This window comes from Bolinopsis microptera, chromosome 6 (genome assembly GCF_026151205.1).
Source record: "Bolinopsis microptera isolate Bmic1 chromosome 6, MBARI_Bmic_1.0, whole genome shotgun sequence".
Lineage (NCBI taxonomy): Eukaryota > Metazoa > Ctenophora > Tentaculata > Lobata > Bolinopsidae > Bolinopsis > Bolinopsis microptera.
The window spans coordinates 8180509-8203227 of record NC_087077.1 but is presented as its reverse complement, the minus strand read 5'-3'; the positions used below and the strand labels follow the sequence as shown (position 1 = coordinate 8203227).

Sequence of the window (22719 nt, the reverse complement as noted above, 5' to 3'; positions counted from 1 at the left end):
TGCAACCAGCCAATATAACAACAGTGTGTGTTGCAAACATACGGTAATTTTCCTCTCTTTTATACAAATGAATCTACGCACAATTTTAAAGGTTTACTTAATTAATAAAGATGATACTCTACTGCAGGCAACATATGCCTGTCATTAAATCCCTGTGAAATTACAAAAGATCAGTTTACGTATTTAAGGAGTTTAAGTTAAACTTAATGATGCTTCACTCGTCCTATAAAAAACTTACAACATCAAAAACATTATCAAGATGAGCTAACTGAATTGAACTATGAACAACTATCGTCCTTCAAGTGTTGGTATTGTAGGAATGTCCAATGAGTGTTTGTCTATTATAGTAAGACTACTGCCCCTTAATTCCTCAAGAATAGTTCTTTCATTCAAATTTCTGATTGTCTATTATAGTAAGACTATACTGTCCCTTAATTCCTCAAGAATAGTTCATTCATTGAAATTTCTGATTGTTTCTGATAGACTCAGTGAAGACAGATTCTAATGGAAATAAATAGCTGAATAACTTATCGACATTTCTACGTCATACTCATATCCTCAAATTATTTTTTATATAGAGTATTAAGAATATAGTCCTCAAGAATAATTATGTTCGTGAAAAATTTGGTCCGTGAAAAACTTGCCCGTGACAATTATGTCCAATAAGGTAATACTTCAATAGACATTAGTGTGCAGTGTGTAGGTTTTATATTATCTTTATACTCTGGGCATAATTCCTAAAATAGTTACTGGTCAGAAATATTTATATGGTTGATATTTTGTTTGTTCGCAAATTAGTATTTTTCACTCACACCTCAAATTAAATAGTTTAATAGTCACTACGGCAGCACCTGAATTCATATAAGTTACATTTTCTCAGCAGTTAGTTTCATATGTTGTCATCAAACACAGTAGAAAGCATGCCACTTAACCAATAAGCCTCACTCACTTAATTAGCCATCCAATCAGGCCTGTATTAGTTAATCACGTGACACACCATCCCATTTATGATCTTCCGTTTTAGTTCACTTTGTTGAAAGTTTTTGTCACGATTCATCCGTCAACTCTTAAAATTCCACCCCACCTTAGACAAGACAGAATTCTACGTTTAAATTTATTACTCACATGTTTAGTTTTGAGAGATCAGTTCTGGAGTTTACCATTTTATTTACGCTACCATCTTTACTTTTATACAAAACCCCAAAATTTAAAGTCTTTCACTTTGTTATCCTACCACTAAGTTCGAGCAGCTAGGTACACTAAGTGTGCTACATTAGGCAATACAGCTTTTACTACCTAAAATAATTTCATCAAAACTGAAAATCTAAAGTTCATGTTCAAAAAGTATATACATTTAAAATAGTTTTGATCGAATGACAAACAAAAGCTCCACGTATGAAAAACCCCTGGTTAAGTCAACCTAAGTGAACTAATTAGTCTCGATCAACTTGTTGCAAACGTGTAAATGACCCTTTACCATCAGTGAAACAGGCTTTAAATGCAGCTTCAATCTCCGCTTTTTGTCCAAGAAAACTTGCAAAGTTCTTTCTCACATTGTCAACGCAATCTGGGAGGTCCCTGTCTGCTTTGCACGCTTCTTTAGTGAACTGTCCTGTTAGTGACCAGAAGTGAGCTGCTCCGAAGGAAACTTGTTTCATTGCAATGGAGGAGTCCAGTTTTTTGCTTTTTCCGTCCGGACATGTCATGTGTATCTTGACCGGTACATCGGCCTTGTCTACCTCAAACCTGTCCACAATTCCGAAGAGGATCCCTGCGCCCGGCACTGGAAATTGCACCACCTGTGTATGTTCGTTCGCTTTAATATTAGTTGTTTCTGTGGTTTTGGAGCTGCCCATAGTAATCGCCCTACCACCTCCCATTTCCACACCCGCTGAGAAAGACGCCCCAGTTCCTAGGAATCCTACATCAACGGTCACTGACGCAGATACTGTTACGTCCCAGTTCTTTTCGTTTTCTTTCGAAATTGTGAGGCTTACTTTTTCTTCCACAGCATTAAGTTGCGTGAGTTCGATCTCGTGTTCGGCTGGTCCGTAACAGGATCCACTGGATTGAGAGCCGATGATTTCAGTTCCAGTGTACCTGGGCTCTAATTCTCCTTTCTTGTCCAATACTTCGATTTTTTTCAGTATGCACTTTGCTTTCCCTTTGTATGTCTCACAGATTGATCTCAGAGATTTAGCCGTTGCATCGAATTCACCAAGGTGCTCAATTGTTTCTCCTTCTTTTATCACTAATCTGTCACCCTGATAATTTGCCGTATCATACATCTCCCAGTCTCCTTTGTCGGCAACCACAGAAGTTATCTTATTTTTCAAATCTCCCAAATCTTTCTGTGGGGTCAGGAACTCTGTCGTCCCACCCTGAAGATGGGAACTTGTCCAGACACGTAATTTGGCTGTCGTAGGATCGGAGATGTAACGGCAACTTGCTGGTCTGCCCGAGGAGTAAGCGTTGGCGTCTCTTGCGTTTAACTTCTGACCTTCGTCCACATAGAACCTATCCATTCTGTAATCCTTTTCGGTATAAAGTTCCCAATTTCCAGTGACTGCCCAAATGCTTTCGGTTCTCCTACTGAAATTTATATCACTAGATACGTAGTCTGAAGGTAGTTTATCAAAACTTGGTGTTGGACCAATAAGGGTCATGGCCGTTCCGACTTGGTTCGACTTATCGTACATAATTAGCTTTGGTGCCCCATCTGCGGCAAAAATTCCTACTGCAAAGAGAGCAAGCAAATTTGTTGTACCAGTTCCAAACATGTCTAAAGATTTTTATTGTGAACAGTCGAACAACCAGCCAGTGGCTTAACGTTAGTGGCTGATTTAAATTGGCGCCCCCCCCCCCCCGGCGGCTCGAAAAAGTCGCCCAAATTTTTTGTGTCCCTAAAAAAATGCCCCCTACAGCTTTTTTGCGCTCCTACTAAATCGCTCGCCCAAATTTTAAGAAAATTCTTGGGTAAAGGTCCTTTGGGTGTGTAATTAATCTAAATTGGTGTATTTTTGGACGCTGATTCCGAATCACCCCACATGACGTAGGGTAAAAATGCTTCCACGGAGAGTTATGGGCAAAAAACCGTTTTGGTCACGTGACAGGCTAGTAAACCATGAATTCGATTGTTTAGGGCTCGGGTTAGGGTTGTGGTAAGGGTTATGGTTAGCTTCAGGGTTATGGTTAGGGTTAGGGTTGGGATTAGGGTTTATGTAAAACCGTTTTGTACGGCTGCAAAACCATAAAAACCAAAGTCACGTGAAATTTTTGGGCGAGCGAATTAGTCGCTTTTTTGCGCCCCTGGAGCAAAAAAAGGACCCCAAAAGAAAAAACCTAGGGGCCACTTTTCGTTGAGAAAGGGCGCCTTTTTGGCGCCCCCCGGCGTAGCCGGGTGGCCGGGGCAGCGTTACGCCACTGCAACCAGCCAATATAACAACAGTGTGTGTTGCAAACATACGGTAATTTTCCTCTCTTTTATACAAATGAATCTACGCACAATTTTAAAGGTTTACTTAATTAATAAAGATGATACTCTACTGCAGGCAACATATGCCTGTCATTAAATCCCTGTGAAATTACAAAAGATCAGTTTACGTATTTAAGGAGTTTAAGTTAAACTTAATGATGCTTCACTCGTCCTATAAAAAACTTACAACATCAAAAACATTATCAAGATGAGCTAACTGAATTGAACTATGAACTTAATGAACAACTATCGTCCTTCAAGTGTTGGTATTGTAGGAATGTCCAATGAGTGTTTGTCTATTATAGTAAGACTACTGTCCCTTAATTCCTCAAGAATACCTTAATTCCCAAAAATTTGGGCGACAAAAAATTTGAGCGGGCCTCTTGCCCAAATTTTTTGCAGACCAAATTAATTGCATAAATCTTTTCCGTCTGCTAAATTTTTTGCTAACCAAACTTTTGGCATTTGGCCTGTGGCCCTGAAATCTATAGAAAAATGGCTTTTTCTTCATATCCAAGTGAAATAATATTTGAAATTTTAGTTTTCTAATCTGTCATTCATGGCTTGACCAAGTAAAAAGGCTTATATTTTAAATGAATAGAAATAACTGGAATAGCTAACAGCTACTAATAAAACAAATGGCTAGAGGTACGGATAGCTAGAGATTTAAACAAGATCTGCAATTAATGGATTATCATCCATCGTAAAGTCTGATCTACAAGCATCAGTTATACCCGACTTCTCAAAGCCTTTCCTTATGTCATCTGGCCTCTCTTTTACATATACAAAAATTTTGTTGATCCAACGAGTGTGTACTTCACGGATCACTGTCAAGCGGGTATCAATTTTCACATTGTCTGATGAAACTTCTCCATTGAGCTGACACACTAATATGTTTTTCGCGTACCAATCTTCGTACTTATTGCGCATGAATTTCTTAGCGAGTCCATGATAGATATGTCCAGGGGCTGTAGATGATGGGTCATATTAGCTGGAACTTTCTGTAGGATGCAGTTGTTGGCTGTCATCAGATCTTTTAGTGTCTGTGTGTGTTGGGCCCGAAACACATCTGATATCAGTAGCGCTTTCTGCTCAGGGTTGTTGATGGAGGCTCTAACTGATTCTATGTGGGGAAGAAGGATTTTCTCAAAGAACTGGACACTGGCCAAACCTTTCGACCATCTGGTGAGGCGTCATAATGATAATTGTATGTGAAAGGGGTATGATAAGATATATGCTGAGTGTAAGTACCTTACTCGGGATTATTATGACCGGGGATAAAGTGGCGGGTTTAGGGTAATTTCGCCATATTTTTCCCGAACCACATTTTCACCGGTCGTTAATAAACCCGCCGACTCAGCTTTTAGGGTTCCCAAGGGGTATGGGTGCTCATATTTTAATGGTTGTCTTATATTCACTAAAGAAGACTATTGGGACACTTGTTGTAGGTTTTTCGACTTCATTTGGCTAAAATTGCAAAAAATTCACCTTTTTGCCCAATTCTTGTCATATATCCTTATTGTCAAAGTTGATTTAAATAGGCCAATTTTTAATTTCTTAGGTAGGATCCTACCTAAGAAATTAAAAAAGTCCTATAGGACTATCTCTACATAATGAAATAGGACTCAAAGTAAAAGTAACAGTTAAATTAAAACTCGAATTAATTAAAACGGTCAATAACATGAATCAGTTTCATCAGTCATTTATTCATAATTCTAAACAATGTGAACGATGCATTCTTTCGAAGATTTTCTACAAATTGAGTCATAATGGTTATTTGATACACGTAAACATGTAATGCTAATTCAAAACAACGAATTTGCTAGAGTCTACTTTCAACAATTATTGATAATTCGACTTGTTTCACAAGTTTTAGCAATGCGAAAATTTCTGAACCTGCTTATCTCTAATAAGGAAATTTACATCTGAGACAACATTTTTGAATCTAAAATTGAAAGGTTGGACACCGGTAAAATGGCGACCGGGAAAATGTGGTGGGTTTTGAGCAATTTCGCCATATTTTTCCCGAACCATATTTTAACCGGTCGTTAATAAACCTGTCGTAATAATCCCGAGTAAGGTAGACTAAACTATCTGATTGAGAGACTAAATATCACTATTGTATGTATATCTATCATTTTGTACTGTGCCATCATCACTGTATTTTTAGTAGTTACTGGGCAGATCGTAAATTTCATAATGTGAAACAACTCAGACTACCACCTACATGCTTAAAATTTAAAGCAAAATGACTCGAATAATAAGGAATAATAATGAACTAAGGCAAATATCTAACTGAAATTTTAGTGGAAAATCTTTCATTTTTCGAAGAATTTGTGCCAAAATTTTCGGTCGCCCAAATGAGTTCAAATTTTCTGCCCAAATTTTTCGGGCTCAAATAAATTGTGCTCAATATAATGGCACACAAATTTTTTGGAACTAAGGTAGTTCTTTCATTCAAATTTCTGATTGTTTCTGATAGACTCAGTGAAGACAGATTCTAATGGAAATAAATAGCGGAATAACGTATCAACATTTCTTTTAATTCCTGAGTCAGTGGCGAGTGTTGAAACATAAATTCAAAAGGTAATCGTACTGTAGTGCGACACGTACTCTAGTGCGACACGTACTCTAGTGCGAAGTCCGACAAAAACACCCTCTGTCGCACTACAGTACGTGTCGCACTACGATCCAGGTAGCGTACTCTAGTGCGACAAAATATCCTGCCTTATTTCCAAGTTCAGGTCACATCCTATCCTTCTTATGGACCATTAAGTGACTCGTCGGGTCGGTTCACGTCACTTATTTCGAATTGATCTTGCGAATACGATTCGTCGGTTCACATCACGTGATTCGAAGTTATCCACTGATCATAATTCCTTCGGGTCAGTTCAAGCCACGTATGCAGTGTGTGATCCACTGGGTAACTCTTAAGCAGCATATGATCCTCATTCCTATCACACGCATCGTATGAAGGTATATCTCCGATTGGGATAACAAGTTCATATGCTTGGGCCATAAATAAGGTCACGATGATTCTACCAAAGCATCGAACAACATCAACATGTCTTCTTCAATCACCTTCATTCCTGGACGCACTACTGGTTCAAGAAACGTTATCTACGACGGATACCGCTACTGCCTGGATAAGAATCGCGACGACAAGACCTACTTGCGATGCACTGAGAAGACCTGCTCCGGACGTCTCAGTCTGACGAACAACACTACTGTGACCTGGACGCAGCTGAAAGCAACCCTTCCTTCGGAGATGGATTCCTTTGCTGCCTAGTGACTACTACGAACGTACCTGGGTCGGAACACAAACCTCCTCTCCCCCTTGATGGGCTGCACCAACCCTACTATCTGGCGATTTATCGACGTCCTGAAGAAGGAGCAGGATCTAACCCAATGGAAGATCAACCAGAAGAATGAAGATGCTTCTTCGCCGACTGAAGAAGTGGACTGATTACGACCGTCGCTTGAACGCTGTGATTGACAGCTACGATGATTATTACAGAATGGATTAGTTGAAGTGTGTTGGAACAATGATTTGAATATTGTGATTGCAATCTTTGATTTTATATTTAACCCCATTACTCATACACGACTACACTCTCGTCATTAAAAATGGAAAGTAAAATTTTTATTGAATGTGTAAAGTGTTTTGTCGCACTTTAGTTCGTGTCGCACTACAGTCCAGGTAGCGCACTGTAGTGCGACAGTGTCGGCCTTGAAAGTTCTCTGTCGCACTAGGGTACGTGTCGCACTACGATCCAGGTAGCGTACTCTACTGCGACAGTGTCGATCTTGGAGGTTTCGCACTAGGGTACGTGTCGCACTACAGTACGTGAACCATTCAAAATGCGCGTGGTTACCTGCTCCTGAATTCCTGATTGGGGGCCACCTTAGGGGGCGCCAAATCGTCCTTTGAATGTGGGATAATTTTGAAAACAACGTTACGCCACTGCCCCAACTATCTTTACCTGGAGATGCCAGAATTACAGACTCAAGAAATGTCCTGCTCATGTATTTCTTTCTAAATGATAAGGCTAGTGTATTTTTGACAGTAAAACTGATAAAGGAGAGGGGGGGGGGGGGATTTCAAACATCTGTATACTAGATTAATTCATGAAGGAGTAACCAGCTATATTAAATTATGCGCTCAAGACTAGAAAGTTCTGTTTGGGAGATATCTAATCTCAGTAATGGGATCAGACATTTTTCATTTTTAGGGCAGAACTTGAAAAGATCTTTAATTGACTGAGGGACATCAAATTTAAGGATTTTGAATAGTTCCATAAATGTATGACACGTGCAGATTCTCCGGATTTATAATTTTCTGCTCAGCAGTGAACAGCAGTTTAGTGTGTTCAAGACAGCTTAGTTCTTGCTAGCCATAATATGTTAATTAATTAAAGTTCTCGAACGTGCACAATGCACATGTTAAATAATATTCTTTATGATCAAAATCGGGGATGTTACCAAATATAGCAGTCTTATACATCGCTTTGCAATTGCACAAATTTTATTCAGCCTGTGTTTTGGGATTCCACCCCACAAACTTTTACAATATAGTTTACAGTATACAAGCTAAGCGTAAAGACAAGGTGCCGTTCGATTTTGTGTATAGTGCCGTTCTCCATGCGGTTCGGCTTTGTATTACAGATTCCCTATGGCAAGCTGATCGAGAATAGACGACTTCAAGTCTCCGTCGTACTCCGTTTTATCGATTCGCATCTACCTGGATATAATAGCTTATAATGTTGATAGTTATTTGACCAAAACCCATAATCATGGGTAGAGTGGACCGCTGCCAGTGTCTCTCTTTTCCAAACAAAGGGAAATGATATTAATTTGAATAACCGTCCGCAAATGCAAAATGATACCTAGAATAAAATCGGTCGCTCACTTTTCCCATTCATTTACAATTTCTTAATCTATTACCATTCTTAATCTAATTACGATTAGGTTTGGCCTCTATACGGCCACTATACGGCCTCTCTACGGCCTCTATATGGCCTTTATACGGCCTCTATACGGCCACTATACGGCCTTTATACGGCCTCTATACGGCCTCTATACGGCCTCTATATGGCCTCTATACGGCCTCTATACGGCCTTTATACGGCCACTATACGGCCTTTATACGGCCTCTATACGGCCTTTATACGGCCACTATACGGCCACTATACGGCCACTTAAAAGATATATTACATGGCCCTTATACGGCCTCTAAACGGCCACACAAAACATCTAATCTATTATCTATGGCCTCCATACGGCCTCTATACGGCCTCCATACGGCCTCTATACGGCCGTATACGAAAAGCATAAACTTTAATTCAAACCTGTAATTTCATTTAACAGGTAGAAATTAGGCTATCCACTCCGATAATCGTAACCGATAATTATCTCCGATAATTCGTTAAAAAAGGTTATCTGTTTATCTAGATAAAACATATTTTTATCGGTATAAAAATTCACTAGATATTACCGAAAATACTTCCACAATACCGTAAAATTGTAAAGAAATATTAGTGTTTTTGCCTTCCTAAGTAATCCAAGAAACAGTCCCAAACGTCTTCTAGTATGATAGAAGAGGTAGTTTACTTAGATGTGAGCTTAAGAGGTTTATTTACATTTGTATACCTTTGGAACTGTAGAACTGTATGAACTGTAGAAATCCAGAGAAGGTTATTGACATTGTTCTCTTGATGGTGCTGGCGTTTTACCTTATAATCATTCTGGAGACGGGAACGAGCATGTTACTGTTAACAAGAGTCAAAAATACCGGCAGGGCACTCAATTGAATTCCGTAAGTGTTCTGGGCGTGAAACATTGTCCTCAGGAGAAGGAATCTGTTGCCCGAAGTTATCAACAGGATAAGAAAACGGTTCACTGAATCACTTTAAATGCTTTACTGTTTCGAGGAGAATTGGTATTTGGTGCACTACTGTTCTCAGGAGAAGGAAACCGTTGGTCTAGTACTGCTTTGAAGAGAACTGGTAGTATACTACTGTTCTCAGGAGAAGGAAACCGTTCATGGTCTACTGTTTTGAAGAGAACTGGTGCACTACTGTTCTTAGGAGAAGAAAACCGTTGGTCAACTGTTTTGAAGAGAACTGGTAGTACACTACTGTTCTCAGGAGAAGGAAACCCTTGGTCTACTGTTTTGAAGAGAACTGGTGCACTACTGTTCTTAGGAGAAGAAAACCGTTGGTCAACTGTTTTGAAGAGAACTGGTAGTACATTACTGTTCTCAGGAGAAGGAAACCCTTGGTCAGATACTGTTTTGAAGAGAACAGGTGCACTACTGTTCTCAGGAGAAGGAAACCGTTGGTCTACTGTTTTGAAGAGAACTGGTGCACTACTGTTCTCAGGAGAAGAAACCGTTGGTCTACTGTTTTGAAGAGAACTGGTAGTACACTACTGTTCTCAGGAGAAGGAAACCCTTGGTCTACTGTTTTGAAGAGAACTGGTACACTACTGTTCTTAGGAGAAGAAAACCGTTGGTCTACTGTTTTGAAGAAAACTGGTGCACTTCTGCTCCCCGGAGAAGAAAACTGATGCTCTAATATTTTCAAAAGAAAGGAAGTGGTACTTTAGCAAGATTACTGGTAAACAGTAATAAAAGTCGACAATTAGTTTTTGCGAAATTTGGAAAACATTTAGGCTTTGGCCTTCAGCAGAAAAATTATCGGTTTTATCGGTTTTATCTAGATAAAACCTAAATCTTTATCTGTTTATCTAGATAAAAGATTTCATACCGATAATGGATAGCCTAGTAGAAATGTGTATTAAATTATTTATCTTATTGTAATTGTGTATTGATTAGGATTTAGTATGATATCATTATTACTATTCTAAATTAACCGAACTTCAATATCGGTAAACTGCAAGCGGTTATTTGTTAAGTGGTAATTTGCTTAGTGGCCATATAATGATCATATAATGGCTATATGATGTTCTTTTTATGTGGCCATCTAATGGCCGTATAATGGCCGTATAAAGGCCGTATAGAGGCCATATAGAAGCCATATAGATTATAGAGGCCGTATAGACTATAGAGGCCGTATAGAGGCCGTATAGAGGCCGTATAGAGGCCGTATAGAGGCCGTATAGAGGCCGTATAGAGGCCGTATAAAGGCCGTATAGTGGCCGTGTAGGGGCCATATAGTGGCCGTATAAAGGCCATATAGAGGCCGTATAGAGGCTGTAAAGTGGCCAAACCTAATCTCCCATTTTTCCAAATTCGGAACTTCAAAATAGTGCAAGCAATGTTAATTTCGTCACATCATTTTTGTGACAATGTTAACATCAACTGCCCTCTCTTGAATCAACTGTATCGTCCATACTCCTTATAATTATATGGAGTTTTTTCGCTTTTCAAACCAAAATCAGATATAAATGATTTTTTCGGTAATGCACCCAAAATTGAAAATTGTGACAGAATTAACCTTCTCTCTTCATAACCAAGTGCGTGTATTAAGCGACCATTCAAAACAACTTATATAGCTGGGTTTGATTTCACCAGAGGGTCATTTTGAGGTCGATTTTCGGTGTTTTTTCCCCGTTGCCGAGGAAATTTCGTCAAGTTTAAATTATAGTATAGATATGTAGAACTAGACAAAGGAAAAACATTGATTGTACGTTCTTTCAACGAACCCTCTGAAGAACAAATATATACGAAATGAAAACCACCTTCATGAGTTGTGAGTGAACACCAAATTACCTTTATTCCAGCACTGCAGCTGAGACAATTAACTAAAATAACCACCCGAACGTGAAATTACCACTTAAAAATTGGTGCAAAGTCTTTGAAATTAAAATTGCGCGCGGCGACATAAACTTACAATCACATATGAATAATATTTTTGGTGTCTTCAGCTGACGTTTGGAATAATAATTTAGAAGTCTGTATGCTGTTTAGTGCTTTCCCCGACCATACTTTATTCAGCGGTACAGCAATCATTTCTTGTCATTGGTATACGAGTATGACAAGGCACCTCATTGGAAAAAGCAACCTGGAATATGTTTTTGAAAAGACTTGCAGTCGTCTGCTGACACAGAAAACCTCATAAATTACTTGTCATTGGCAAGAACTTGCATTAAACAGGCTTATATTTGTCGTTCGTATTCTGTCAAGCTAATAACGTAGATTGAATTATAAAACCGTACGGTGCTCAGAAATAATCTGAACTTACACGCACTCATTCCCAAAAGGTTGCTCCATTAACAACTAGTCCGGTCGTTCATTGTCAAACTCTTTGAACATGTTTGTAACTGCTGCCACGACTTTGCTCGCTCTCATCGCAGGGGGAGTTTTTGCCGCTGATGAACCTAAGCTAATTATGTACGACAACTCTAACCAAGGAGGAACTGCCGTTACAATTATTGGCCCAATTGATAACTTGATTGATATAAATTTCAACGATAGGACCGGCAGCGTTTGGGCAGTCACTGGAGATTGGGAACTTTACAGAGAGACCGCATACAGGGGTGATAGGTTCTTCGTGGAGGAAGGTCAGAAGCTAAACGCAAGAAACAGCAACAGTTATTCCTCAGCAAGACCTATAAATTGCCGCTACATCTCCGATCCTACGACAGCCAAATTACGTGTCTCTACAAGTTCCCATCTTCCGTATGGAACGACGGAGTACCTGACCCCACAGAAAGATTTAGGAGCAAATATGAGAAATAAGATAACTTCTGTGGTTGCCGACAAAGGAGACTGGGAGATGTATGAGTGGACAGGCTACCAAGGTACCAGATTAGTGATAAAAGAAGGAGAAACTATTGACCACCTTGATGGATGGAGTAACAAGGTCAGTTCTCTGAGACCAATCTGTGAGACATACAAAGGAAAGTCAAAGTGCGCACTGTCAAAAATCGAAGTATTGGACAAGGAAGGAGACTTAGAGCCCAAGTACACTGGAACCGAAATCATCGGCTCTCAATCCAGTGGATCCTGTTACGGCGCGGAGCAGCCTCCCACGAAATCTCAATCACACAGATAAATGCTGTGGAAGAATCAGTGAGTCTCGAAATTTCCAAAGAAGATGAAGTGAACCAAGGTTGTTAAATACGTATTAGGAGGGAATACGTATTGGAATACGAATACGTATTAATCCTCGAAAATTGACGTATTACGACGTATTCTTTATTCAAAAAATTCAAATATGTTGAGGGGACTGAACTTTAGAAAATGGTCTTAAACTTTGATAATTGCGAGATCGTTTTAGGAAACGAAATCATTAAATATGTATTAATATGTAATTGATAATTTCGCAAAAAATGTTAGCTTATTATCCATGAAATTTGATTACAAATTTAAGTTATCATGTATAACTGCACTCCTTCAATGCATGATCAATGATGAGGGTGGCGCGCAGCTGTAATGTTTAATTTTGACAAATCAGCGTATTACGGCGTATTATGGCGTATTCGTGGACGTATTTAACAATCCATAGAAATTACCGTATTCCGGCGTATTACGACGTATTCTTTATTAGAACCGAATACGTCGTATTCTTTCACGAAAATTTGACGTATTTAACAACCTTGAAGTGAACTGGGACTTAACCGTGTCTGCATCGGTTGAGGTCACGGTAGGATTCGCGGGAACTGGATCAGGAATCACAGCAGGCGTTTCTATGGGAGCTGGTGGAGCCAGTGATGCACGCCGGTTCATTTTTCGCCAACCGGCGGCGGCGTGCCCAAAATGGCCCGGCGTGGCGGCGTTCGGCGGCGTGGAACATAATTTTGTTAAAATTTAGGTTTGAATTTCCAGGCCCACAAAAATTGTGGCGTACGTGCGTGCATGAAATAATGATGTAATAAGTGTGGTTTTTACAATTATATTTGGTGGTTTTTACAATTATATTTAAGAAAAATCAAATTCTTAACATTGTCGTTGGACAATTTGGATCTCCTAGAGTTCAAAATCAACCCCGACTGGCTCCATACTCTTTCTATTTCCTTTCACGCCACGCCGACTTGAGAGGTATCGGCGTGGCGGCGTGTGAAAATGTGCCGGCGCGGCGGCGTCCGGCGGCGGCGTGCATCACTGGGTGGAGCTATCACTATGGGCAGCTCTAAAACAACAGGAACCACAACTGTCAGCGAAAAAGAACATGGGCAGGTCACGGAATTTCCAGTGCCGGGTGCAGGGATCAGGTATGGACAGGTATGAGATTGACCAGTCCGATATACCGGTGATAATGCACATGACATGTCCGGACGGGGCCAACAAAACAGTGGTCTCATCCATTGCAATGAAACAAGTTTCCTTCGGAGCAGTTCACTTCTGGTCACTAACAGGACAGTTCACTAAAGAAGCGTGCAAAGCAGACAGGGACCTCCCAGATTGCGTTGACAATGTGAGAAAGAACTTTTCAAATTTTGTTGGGCAAAAAGATGAGATTGAAGATGCGTTTGAGGCATGCTTTGCCGGTGGTAAGGGGGAATTTAAACGTATGAAACGAGTTCGAGTCTAACTAGTTTACTAAGGAAACTGTCTTCATTGGAACAAATATTTTAAGAGTATCAGTATCACTATCACCCGTTCAGCTTCGCACTAAAGCGTTTACTCATTCCCCCTCATATTACTTGCCACTAGGCATCCTCTCTTTAAATAAAGAAGGACACGATTTTGATCTTTCGGCACATTTTATTTTAGATAAAATGATGTAAATTTGTGTGTTGTGTAAACATTTAAAATTTTATTGATGAATTGTTTGTTTGTTGTCTGGACGGTGCCGGTAGTACTAATGACCAATTTACAAAAAAATGTATATAAAATTAATATTTTAATTAAAGAACTGCAACCCAATTTCAGTCTGAAAACGTGATAAATCAAAAAAGGTTCTCTGCCTTCATGTCAAAATCAATTTTATATCTCAAAGACTTTCAGTCATGCATGTGACAGTAAAATAAAATATGAAATATTATTGAATTTCTCAGTGATTCTAACATCACATAAACAGAGTCCTGAAAATATAAACAAAAACGTTTCTTATAAACAGTTTTCAAGATTACCTTATCGGACCTTATTTGGACGGACATTAAATGAACGGACATAATTATGAACGGACATTAATATGAACGCTAGAAGGCATTCAAAACCATCAAAAATCCGAATTTTGTTCATTTTTTGACGTTTTTTTATTTCAGCAAATGATTTTTAAATCCATTTTTTATACACTTACATACAGTAAGTAAGAAAAGCTAATGTCTGTACATAATTTTAACGCGATAACGCAGCAGTCAGACTCTGAGCCATGACTTCCCTGGAGATTTCTCTTTTACCACTAAAATTCTGAGCTACACACGCGTTTTAACGTTATCTGATTTAGAAAGCCCGAGAGTTTTCCGGATCCATTCAGCTCCATATTATTCATTTAGCATAATATGAGCCTTTTATTTCTCCGATTTATACATCACAAAACCACGCCAACAGTAAAACAAGCAGGTCTTATCATTACTGGGCCGCGCTCAGTTTGTCATTCCGCCGAATCTCTATGATAATAATAGCCTGATGTCCCCAGGTAAGTCTTATCACTGTGATAAGTAACAGATAAGCGAGCAACAACGTATTAAAAAGTGTAATTATTGAACTGAATGTAATTACTGAACTATACATATATATTCATACATTTACTTCACGACAATCTGTCGAAAAACTAAAAAAAGAAAACCCTTTTCCCGGTACTTAACCAGTACTAAACTCCCAGCACTTAACTCCCGAAACTTGATTTTGTTTGCCATCGATTTGGTCATAAGATTTAGACGCGAAGCAAATTGCGCGGCTCAAATAGAGTACACCCTAGTTGTAAACATATGTGCATATGATATTTTTGATGTCTAGTCTTCAGCCGCCGTCTGGATTCTGAAACAATATTTTGGTAGTCTGTATGTTGTTTAATGCTTTCACTGACCATACTTTATTCAGCTGTACAGCAAGCATTTCTTGTCATTGGTATATGACAAGTCACCTCATTGGAGAAGCAACCTGGAATATGTTTTTGAAAAGACTTGCAGTCGTCTGCTGACAGTGACACAGAAAATTCATAAATTACTTGTCATTGGCAAAAACTTGCATTAAACAGGCTTATATTTGTCGTTCGTATTCTGTCAAGCTAATAACCTATATTAAATTATAAAACCGCACGGCGCTCAGAAATAATCTCAAAGTAAGCGCTCTCATTTCCAAGCGGTTGCTCTATTAATTGGTAGTCTGGTCGCTCACAGTCACACCCATTAGACATGTTTGTAACTGCTGCCACGACTTTAATTGCTCTCTTCGTAGTAGGAGTCTTTGCCGCGGATGAACCCTTGACAACAGCACAAAGCGGTGTTCCGGTACCCTTTGAAACATCGTGCGTCTTGACAGTAGTAGGTACTAGCTCCAATGTCTATAGTGGCGACGTAATATTTCTCAGAGGGAACCAAGAATTAGTTTTGTTTGGATTACATCCTGAATGGAATGGGGGCAGCTTGGCTGTCAAAAACGGTGTCTTTAAACGGGGAAAGAAGCAGTGGGATTTCCAGTGGGTGGCCATGAGTTACCCTAGTGGAAACGGCCAGCGGGAGTACACATTTGAGTTCCAAGCCACTGAGTTGGTCATGGTATGTCAAGGAAAGGTTCTCATCTCCATACCCTACAATGAGCTAACAACGGACCCAGAAGGATTTTTGAATGATATAGATACTGTCAAGTTCAAGCCAGGAGGCTTTAATCTTAAGTTTAATAAGTCATGTTCAGTGTCCACTGAACGTAAAGCCTTACCAAAACTAATCATGTACGACAACTCTAACCAAGGAGGAACTGCCGTTACAATTATTGGCCCAATTGATAACTTGATTGATCTATTTCTTGACAGATTTAGGAGCAAATATGAGAAATAAGATAACTTCTATGGTTGCCGACAAAGGAGACTGGGAAATGTATGAGTGGACAGGCTACCAAGGTACCAGATTAGTGATAAAAGAAGGAGAAACTATTGACCACCTTGATGGATGGAGTAACAAGGTCAGTTCTCTGAGACCAATCTGTGAGACATACAAAGGTAAGGAAAAGTGCAAATTGTCACATATTGAGGTATTGGACAAGGAAGGAGACTTAGAGCCGAGATACACTGGAACCGAAATCATCGGCTCTCAATCCAGTGGATCCTGTTACGGACCAGCCTCACACGAGATCGAAATTACACAAATAAATGGCGTGGAAGAATCAGTAAGTCTCGAAATTTCTAAAGAAAATGAAGTGAACTGGGACGTAACAGTTTCTGCAGAAGTGACCGTTGAAGTAGGATTCCTGGGAACTGGATCATCTTTCTCAGCGGGTGTGTCCATGGGAGCTGGTGGAGCTATTACTATGGGAACCTCCAAAACGTCAGAAACAACGACTATCAGCGAAAAAGAACATGGGCAGGTCACGGAATTTCCAGTGCCGGGTGCAGGGATCGTCTTCGGCATTGTGGACAGGTATGAAATTGACCAGTCCGATATACCGGTGATAATGCACATGACATGTCCGGACGGGGTCAACAAAACAGTGGACTCGTCCATTGCGATGAAACAAGTTTCCTTCGGAGCAGCTCACTTCTGGTCACTAACAGGACAGTTCACTAAAAAAGCGTGCAGAGCAGAAAGGAATCTTCCAGATTGTGTTGAAAATGTGAGAAAGAATTTTGCGAATTTTATCGGGCAGAAAAAGGATATTGAAGAATCGTTTGAAGCATGTTTTGCCGATGGTAAGGGAGAATTTAAACGTATGAAACTAGTCCGAGTTTAACCTAATCACAAAGGATACTGTCTTGATTTTAAAATGGGTATTTCATTCGTTTAAATTTTCTTTGTCATTGAATCAAGAATATTTGAAATTGAAATATAATATTTTCATGAACATAACTTGTAGATTTTAACTTTTGGTAAACGTATTTTAGTTAGCAATATCTCTTTGGTCTATTGAATGTTTCCTCGCTCCTGTTGGGGAAACAATCCCTGGTCGTGATGATACCATGTTACGTGGAAATGAAGATTGGCGGAAGAGTAAGATTCTTGGGTCATTGTTGTGTAGAGAAAGTGATATAGCTGCTCGATGCATTGCTGGGAACAATGCCTTCTATAAGTTCACCAAGATCTGGTCTCAGCAGAATATCTCCGTTACCAGAAAGATAGCAGTATACGAAGCCTAAATTGTATCAATCATCATGTACAATTGCAGTAGTTGGTGTCCTACTGCAAAGTCACTAGAAAAACTAGACATTTGCCATAGAAAACACCTTAGATCAATACTGAACATTTATTGTATTGGTAGTACATTTATTGTATATGATATATGGCCTGCTAGTTATTGGCCTGGACGCAATGGATGAGTCCACTGTTTTGCTATGCCCGTCCGGACATGTCATGTGCATCTTCACCGGTATATCTGACTGGTCAATCTCATATCTGTCCACAATACCGAAGACGATCCCTGCACCCGGCACTGGAAATTCCGTGACCTGCCCATGTTCTTTTTCGCTGACAGTTGTGTTTTCTGTTGTTTTAGAGCTGCCGATAGTAATAGCTCCACCAGCTCCATAGGAAAAACCCGCTGAAAAAGATGTTCCAGTTCCCATGAATCCTACATCAACGGATACTGACGCAGACACTGTTACGTCCCAGTTCACTTCATCTTCTTTAGAAATTTCGAGACTTACTGATTCCTCCACAGAATTTATCTGCGTAATTTCGATCTCGTGTGAGGCTGGTCCGTAACAGGATCCACTGGATTGTGAGCCGATGATTTCAGTTCCAGTGTATCTCGGCTCTAAGTCTCCTTCCTTGTCCAATACTTCGATTTTTGACAGTGCGCACTTTTCCTTTCCTTTATATGTCTTCACTTGTATGAAAAACAGATTATTTAAAAAATTACAGATTATAAAACATAGCATTGATTTGGTTAGGTAAAAAGTTATAGGAATTGAATTAAAAAAATTAAAAACTTCATTTTGGCCGTTGGATTTAGCCCCAATTAGCAGTAAAAACAGTTACGAATTTCTATTGCTATTGAACCTTATTGCCGCCCCCTCCCCCACAGCGCCCCCTTGTTGGTTCCCCCTTTTTTGCGGCCCCTCCTCCTCTTAAAGCATTTAAAAGTGTTTCTATCACTACTAGAATGGTGTTGATTCCAATTTCCGATGAATATGTGACGTACCCATAAGTGCGATTTCACAAATATGTATATTTATACCGCACTTACACCGCACTTAAATTTTCCCTCTGATCATAAAGTTCAAACGAGGAGGACTAAGTATATTCATCGTTACTCGTATTTGATAAAATAAACATTTTGACGCGGAGGTGGTTCAATATTTTCGTTACAGAGATGACATTTTGCTTGATAAGTGTTTAAGTCATTTGCGAAAATGTTTCCTATTCGATCCTTGTTAGTTCAAACGAGGAGGACTAAGTATATTCATCGTTACTCGTATTTGATAAAATAAACATTTTGACGCGGAGGTGGTTCAATATTTTCGTTACAGAGATGATATTTTGCTGGATAAGTGTTAAAGTCATTTGCGAAAATGTTTCCTATTCGATCCTTGTTAGTTACTGTTAGTGGTTTACTTGAGCACTAAATAGAGTTTGATCACACAGGTTTCGGAAGCTGAAACCTATTGTTAATTTCCAAACAATGAATAGACATTAGACAATACAGTTCTGCTAACTAAAACAATTTTACCAAAACTTAGTTTTTACAGTTCATGTCCAACAAAATATTTAAATTTAATAACCTACATGACAAAAAAGCATCACAGATTTTTTAAACTAAAGGCAGTGTCCTTTGCGAACCAGTTAAACTCGAACTCTTTTCATACGTTTAAATTCTCCCTTACCATTGGCAAAACATTCCTCAAACGCATCTTCAATCTCTGCTTTCTGTCCAAAGAAATTTGAAAAGTTCTTTCTCACATTTTCAACGCAATCTGGGAGGTCCCTGTCTGCTTTGCACGCTTCTTTAGTGAACTGTCCTGTTAGTGACCAGAAGTGAGCAGCTCCGAAGGAGACTTGTTTCATCGCAATGGATGAGTCCACTGTTTTGTTATGCCCGTCCGGACATGTCATGTGCATCTTCACCGGTATATCTGACTGGTCAATCTCATACCTGTCCACAATACCGAAGACGATCCCTGCACCCGGCACTGGAAATTCCGTGACCTGCCCATGTTCTTTTTCGCTGACAGTTGTGGTTTCAGTTGTTTTAGAGCTGCCGATAGTAATAGCTCCGCCAGCTCCATAGGAAAAACCCGCTGAAAAAGATGTTCCAGTTCCCATGAATCCTACATCAACGGATACTGACGCAGACACTGTTACGTCCCAGTTCACTTCATCTTCTTTAGAAATTTCGAGACTTACTGATTCCTCCACAGCATTTATCTGCGTAATTTCGATCTCGTGTGAGGCTGGTCCGTAACAGGATCCACTGGATTGAGAGCCGATGATTTCAGTTCCAGTGTATCTCGGCTCTAAGTCTCCTTCCTTGTCCAATACTTCGATTTTTGACAGTGCGCACTTTTCCTTTCCTTTATATGTCTCACAGATTGGTCTCAGAGAACTGACTTTGTTATCGAATCCATGATCACCAGTGTGTTCGATCTTTTCTCCTTCTTTTATCACTAATCTGGTACCTTGGTAGCCTGTCCACTCATACATTTCCCAGTCTCCTTTGTCGGCAACCATAGAAGTTATCTTATTTCTCATATTTGCTCCTAAATCTTTCTGTGGGGTCAGGTACTCCGTCGTTCCATACTGAAGATGGGAACTTGTAGAGACACGTAATTTGGCTGTCGTAGGATCGGAGATGTAGCGGCAATTTATAGGTCTTGCTGAGGAATAACTGTTGCTGTTTCTTGCGTTTAGCTTCTGACCTTCCTCCACGAAGAACCTATCACCCCTGTATGCGGTCTCTCTGTAAAGTTCCCAATCTCCAGTGACTGCCCAAACGCTGCCGGTCCTATCGTTGAAATTTATATCAATCAAGTTATCAATTGGGCCAATAATTGTAACGGCAGTTCCTCCTTGGTTAGAGTTGTCGTACATGATTAGCTTTGGTAAGGCTTTACGTTCAGTGGACACTGAACATGACTTAGTGAACTTAAGATTAGAGTCTCCTGGCTTGAACTTGACAGTATCTATATCATTCAAAAATCCCTCAGGGTCCGTTGTTAGCTCATTGTAGAGAATGGAGATCATAGCCTTTCCTTGACATTTCATGACTAACTCATTGGCCTGGAACTCAAATGTGTACTCCCGCTCTCGGCCTTTTCCACTAGGGTAAGTCATGGCCACCCACTGGAAATCCCACTGCTTCTTTCCCCGTTTGAAGACACCGTTTTTGACAGCCAAGCTGCCACCTTCCCATTCAGGATGTAATCCAAACAAAACTAATTCTTGGTTCCCTTTGAGAAATATTACGTCGCCACTATAGACATTGGAGCTAGTCCCTACTACTGTCAAGACGCACGATGTTTCAAAGGGTACCGGAACACCCCTTTGTGCTGTTGTCAAGGGTTCATCAGTGGCAAAGACTCCTACTACGAAGAGAGCAAGTAAATTTGCGGCAGTAGTTACAAACATGTCTAATGGGTTTGACTGTGAACGACCAGACTACCAATTAATAGAGCAACCTCTTGGAAATGAGGGCGCTTAATTTCAGATTATTTCAGTACGTATTAATTTTAAACTAGAGTCCAGGTAGCATATTTTAGTTTGACAAATATTTTTAAAGTGTTATACTGAGATGGACCGAGCTACCTCTTAGAAATGAGTGCCTTGCAATTATTTCTGAGCTCTGTACTGCATTTGAACAGATTTCTTATTCAGTTCTAGGTATTGGTTAGACGTTATACGAATGAAAAACATAATTTACATCGCCTCTCCAAATGTAGTGCCTTCCCAATGACACAGAGACTATTCTGAATAGTAGCTGTAAAAATTAAATATGGGCGGTGATAAAATTATTTCGCCATTTTGAGTCACTAGTCCGGCCAGACATTGAGTGAGTTATCGGAAATGTAAATTTATCCTTAGAAACGGTTACAAACCAAATGGTAACAGATATGTAATTAATTTAAACAAAACCAATGTCTGAATTAAACACACAGTCAGAGTTGCTCGAGCCAATTTTGAAATTTGTACTATTTTTGAATAATTAGTATAAAGGTTTGACTTTTTTAAATTAACAAAACCGTACGTACTCTAGGCCAGGTAAAAACAGCAAGGGACTCTACAGTCTACACTCATAAGTACGAAAAATTGAATTTTGGGTACGTACTACGTAAAGCTTTAAAATGTTTACTGCAATGCGCGGAATTTTGGGAGTGTGCTTTGTAGTTCGTATCGTCGTATCGATGGAAATTTGAAATTGTTGTTTTGTACATTGAATAAAACAAATTTGTTTTGTCTTCAATTCATTGTTCATTGGATGCAATAATGGAAACTCGATTTAAATATAAACAATTAAACAATTAAACAATTAAACAATTAAACAATTAAACAATTAAACAGTTAAACAGTTAAACAGTTAAACAATTAAACAATTAAACAATTAAACAATTAAACAATTAAACAATTAAACAATTAAACAATTAAACAATTAAACAATTAAACAATTAAACAATTAAACAATTAAACAATTAAACAATTAAACAATTAAACAATTAAACAATTAAACAATTAAACAATTAAACAATTAAACAATTAAACAATTAAACAATTAAACAATTAAACAATTAAACAATTAAACAATTAAACAATTAAACAATTAAACAATTAAACAATTAAACAATTAAACAATTAAACAATTAAACAATTAAACAATTAAACAATTAAACAATTAAACAATTAAACAATTAAACAATTAAACAATTAAACAATTAAACAATTAAACAATTAAACAATTAAACAATTAAACAATTAAACAATTAAACAATTAAACAATTAAACAATTAAACAATTAAACAATTAAACAATTAAACAATTAAACAATTAAACAATTAAACAATTAAACAATTAAACAATTAAACAATTAAACAATAAACAATTAAACAATTAAACAATTAAACAATTAAACAATTAAACAATTAAACAATTAAACAATTAAACAATTAAACAATTAAACAATCAAACAATCAAACAATCAAACAATCAAACAATCAAACAATCAAACAATCAAACAATCAAACAATCAAACAATC

General features: G+C 38.7%; 3 protein-coding genes across 3 annotated transcripts in view; 2 read left to right on the top strand and 1 right to left on the bottom strand.

Moving 5' to 3' along the window:
* Positions 1-22719, bottom strand: part of LOC134816912 (mucin-2-like) — a 765431-nt gene that overhangs the window by 658489 nt on the left and 84223 nt on the right. The gene's annotated exons all lie outside the window — the stretch shown is intronic.
* The window catches only part of LOC134816928 (arginine kinase-like), a 92602-nt gene that overhangs the window by 61371 nt on the left and 8512 nt on the right, over positions 1-22719 (top strand). The gene's annotated exons all lie outside the window — the stretch shown is intronic.
* LOC134817360 (beta-crystallin B1-like) lies at positions 11749-12492 on the top strand. Its single transcript, XM_063826496.1, has one exon. The coding sequence runs from the start codon at positions 11749-11751 to the stop codon at positions 12490-12492; it is 744 nt and encodes a 247-aa protein (XP_063682566.1).